At 47.5% G+C, this 4,384-nt stretch overlaps 1 protein-coding gene across 1 annotated transcript; it reads left to right on the top strand.

Annotated features, from left to right (window-relative positions):
• Positions 1-725: 725 nt before the first annotated feature.
• TM35_000061110 (uncharacterized protein) lies at positions 726-1,250 on the top strand (the record flags this gene model as incomplete). Its single annotated transcript, XM_029023148.1, has 1 exon — positions 726-1,250. One exon carries the CDS (start codon positions 726-728, stop codon positions 1,248-1,250), a length of 525 nt encoding a protein of 174 aa, XP_028885172.1.
• Between the last annotated feature and the right edge of the window lie 3,134 nt (positions 1,251-4,384).

Raw genomic sequence — 4,384 nt, 5'->3', positions numbered from 1 at the left:
AAGCCAAACATACTTCACACATTGTAGCGGTGGGGCAGGCGGTGGGGTGCCAACAAACCAAAAATACCTATGAGGCAATATGCCCTTATGGGGCGAAATGTTCTTATGTTAAGGCGTTCCCCTACTGCCATGTGTGGTGTGAAAAGGAAATCCATGGGAAATGCAGAAAAGAAAAAAAACAAGTATAATAAGATCATTTCGTCCCATAAGAACACATTCCCCCATATCACCATAGCAGAATTTGCCTTTATCATGGGTGTAGTGAATCCCTTTTCCCTTTGTTCTTTTTGTTCATGGCGTGGGCCATCCAATAGCACCTTTTACTCGGTGGCACGCGGCACCATGTCATGAGGGGAACGGGGAAGGGTCATCTTAGTGGAAAACTCTTTCTTTCCCTACTTCAGCGCGGAGTAAGATATGGGTTTGAAAGGTATTCCGCACTATCCCCAACCCCACTCATTTTATAAGTGAAACACCCCAGGGAGCCACCCCCCACCTCTCTCTCTTCTTGTTGCGCACAAGACGCTGACAAGTTGGCCGCCCGCCTTGGGTTGTGGGGTCGTGTTCTCCTCCTCCCCCTTCTTGGGGTGAGGGATAAAGAAAAGAAAAGGGCAAAACCCGACAACGAGCCTCGAGCATTGCGCGCGTGGACTGGTTGCCGGGTTTCATCCTTTCTTTTCCTCATCCTCACTCTTCTTTTTCTCTCAAGTTCAAAGTCCCTGAGCATGATATTTCAGGCCTCAAGGTTCAGCGCCTCGGGACGTAAAGTGCCCCTCGAGCCCCGCCGAAGCGAAGCATGCCGCTCACACGCGAACCCCACAGACGCCGCAGTGGAGTGGTGCAGCAACACAAAGTGTCCTTCCCACTCACAGTGCACACACACACACACAATGACAGTCTCACATGCTCATATCAGAGAGGCACTACGGCATTCACTAAAATGTACACGGAGTCACACACCCACAGAGGAAAAGAAAACAGGAAAAGAACAACAACAACAGGATACCAACAGCACACAAAGCACTCACAGGTCCACCAATCAGAGGTGCCACTCTCATCAGAGAAGCAATCACCCACACCCGCACATCAACACACCCGAAAAAGAAAAAACAGATCCATTATGTGAAGCCGAAGCGGACCAGTCTCAGTCCCTCCCCGCAGGCTGCAGTCACTCAAACAAGCCACACACCACAAGGGCAGAGATATCTTCGTGGCAATGCCGTGAGAGACACCACCAAGAAAGAAGGTGAGAACAAAGAAATGTGTTTTCACCACGTGGGCGGTATGAGTGGCAACCCAAACACACAAAGGAACACACAACAGATGGGCACACTCAAACACCCACAACCCACCAATCTTTATACCAAAATAAAAAATGTAAAAAAAGAGTGACTGCGTGAGGCAGACACAATAATAGAGCAAAGATGTAAAAGATAAAAAAGAAATTCATCACTTACTGTGGCTGCGATGCCTGGATACAGTCCAATCCACCCCAAGGTTAACAACGGAAAATCATTGTGTGCTGAACGTGTCGTGCCCATATCTTTATTCTTGATGACCCTGCAGCAGTTTGTATGTAATGAAAGAAAAAAATCATCCCATAAAAATGAACACACAAGATACACAAGGTGTGTCGGGAACGCAAAAGAGAAACACACAGCTGCACATAATGTGCAATTAAATTATAATGAAACACACAGCTGCACATGAAGTGCCATTTATTACTGAAGAGAAACACACACAAGGGAAAAACAATATAACCAAAACAAAAGAAGAAAGCTGTGACCACCATGTGAACAAGTTCAGGAGGCAAGAACACAATTCCCTGCAGTAGGTGTGTCTCTTTCGTACAGGGCGAGGAGTGGGAATGATGCACACATGATGACGGTCCACACACGCACATGGAAAAACAAAGTTGGTAGTGTGCGTGTTTGTGCGTCTTGAACCTCCTGCCATTCTTCACATTTCAGTCACAGCAACTAAAACACGTCGGGGTTGTATCCCATTCCCATGTGTAAAAGCAATAGTTAGTAATATCAGGGAACACACACATCACCAGGTGGGTAAAATGAACGGCGTAAAAACGGCGCCCGAACAAGAAAGATCAAAAGAAACTGGTCTACGCCGAAGTCATTTCTCTGTAATTAGGATCGCAGAACAAATCACCCACCCCCTGGAGATGCTATCGTCTATTGCCTACTCATCACTGCGGGAGCTACAGCCCTCCACACGTTCCACTGTTACGACCTCGGCCTTTTCGTAATCCGCCTTGTAGTACCCCGTAGACTCAAAAACGGCAAGTGTTAACTTGCTGTAGACCATGTCATTACCCTCGTCAATGACGTCATATGGACTCATCAATTCGTTCTTCACAATGCTTCCATCAAAATGAGGGTAAGGCTTATCCATGGAATTATCGTCAATCCTCATACCGCTTGCCTTCTCGCAATCGTAACTCCTTAGCGCTTTTATTATCTTATCACTTACCAACTCCACGTGTTTCCTGTCCTTCGTCGGGCCCATTAACTCACTGAATTTGGATGCCTTGGTGCTGAATCCAAGTCCGTGTGCAATCTCGTGTGCAACAATCCGAACGGCACGCTCCCTATCATTTTCGATGTGTTTCAACTTTAATAATTCAAGATCACCCACATTAAATCTGATAACGGCAGATGTTGGTCGTCCAGTCTTCTCGTCGAAAGAACAAATCGTTGTACTTGTCCCATCATTCCAAAGACCAACATAAACCACAAAATCCACATTGGGTAGACCACTGCTTCGGTGCCTTTCGGGGATATAGCTTTTGCACGGTTCTCGTATGTATCCTGTCTTGCTTCTGATATGCAAAATGCCATCATCTCCACGTTTGATTGCGAGACGATCAACATGCATTTTGGCGGCCTCAGGGAGAACATTCTGCACCAACTCCCTAGCCTTCTCTCCGGAGAAAGTTCTGAGTGCAACACATCCCGTTTTGTCAAATTCCTCAACTACAGTCTTATCATCCCCCGATACATCGAACACCCCTCGACCTTTTTCCCCCACTTTAGTATCATCGTTGTCCGTTACCATCTTCGCGCTCTCGCCACAAAACTCAAACTCATTAAAGAGCCGGCTTGAATCCACTGCAATGCGCAAGGCTTTCCACCCCCCTTCTTCGACTTCCCCACCACCACCCTTAACGACATACGTTCCCCAAACAGGCTCTTCCCGCCCTGGCCACACCTGGCTTGTATGAGCTGTTGCAATGCACCCGTAGGCACAACACAGCAAGAGCAACGCAGCGAACAACAGATGACGCATGTGGATCCTCTTTGAAACCTTACTCACAAATTTGTTTTTGTGTATAGTTCTCTCAAAATACAAAAAAGAAAAAAAAATAAAAGAAAAGGGAAGACAAGAGATGAATTTGAAAATGGAAAACAGAATCCTTCGGCACACCGCCTCGTCATGTTGACCACCACAGACACAGGGAATTTGAAGGGGGTACACACTCAACATCCCCACCAACCTCACTAGCAACACGACATGCGCGGTCACACCACCACCACTACCGCTTCCCGACTGTCGCACTCTTCCCGGGGACAGCCACCCATTCACCGCAGCGTAACAAGCAACAACAGTGTCCACAACCAAAGAGATCGAAACCCTCCGCACATCACAATCCACAGAAATCCGCAAAAATAGCACGGCAGCAGTCGTTGATGTACTACGGGAGGGTGTATCATCTCCAATCCCGCACACCCACCCCACATGCAACTGCCCGCCTTCCACGTTCTCCTGATCCACGCCACGGGCACCCATCAGAAACACACACCACCATGGCGGATCAAAACTCCGTTTGTGCAAATACAAAACAACAGGTAGTCCGGTAGTGCACAAAACCATTCCCCACATATCCCGACACCTGGCATACGACACAGCGACACCAACACATTTAAGCAACGCTGACGGCATTACAATGAATCATACACAACAAAGACAAAGAAAGATTGTTGATTTAGATGAATTCCGTTGTAGTTAACCGGTGCGGTTGTTTTGGTGACGTCACACTATCTTTCTAAATCAACAAACAACCACACACCAATGCGTATTACCTATTTCATTCAACTCACTATCATGCTATTTTTCCCCTCACGATTCCTGTTGGCATCACCGCATCCGCATTAGCGTCAGCAACGTTATCAACCAACACGACACGTGTTTCCACTTCCTTGATATTTATTAGAAAGGTACGGTCAAACATATCCCTTCTCAACCTGGGCCAGCCCACCCCATGGGAGGCAGAGGCCCGCAGCCAGAGCGCAACGCGCTGTGCCGCAAACAAAAGCGCAACCACCACCAGCACATGTAGAAAACACAAATCACAACGGCAAACACCGGC

The sequence above is a fragment of the Trypanosoma theileri genome (assembly GCF_002087225.1).
Source record: "Trypanosoma theileri isolate Edinburgh chromosome Unknown TM35_Tth_6_V1, whole genome shotgun sequence".
NCBI lineage: Eukaryota > Euglenozoa > Kinetoplastea > Trypanosomatida > Trypanosomatidae > Trypanosoma > Trypanosoma theileri.
This window is presented reverse-complemented; position numbering and strand designations above follow the sequence as displayed.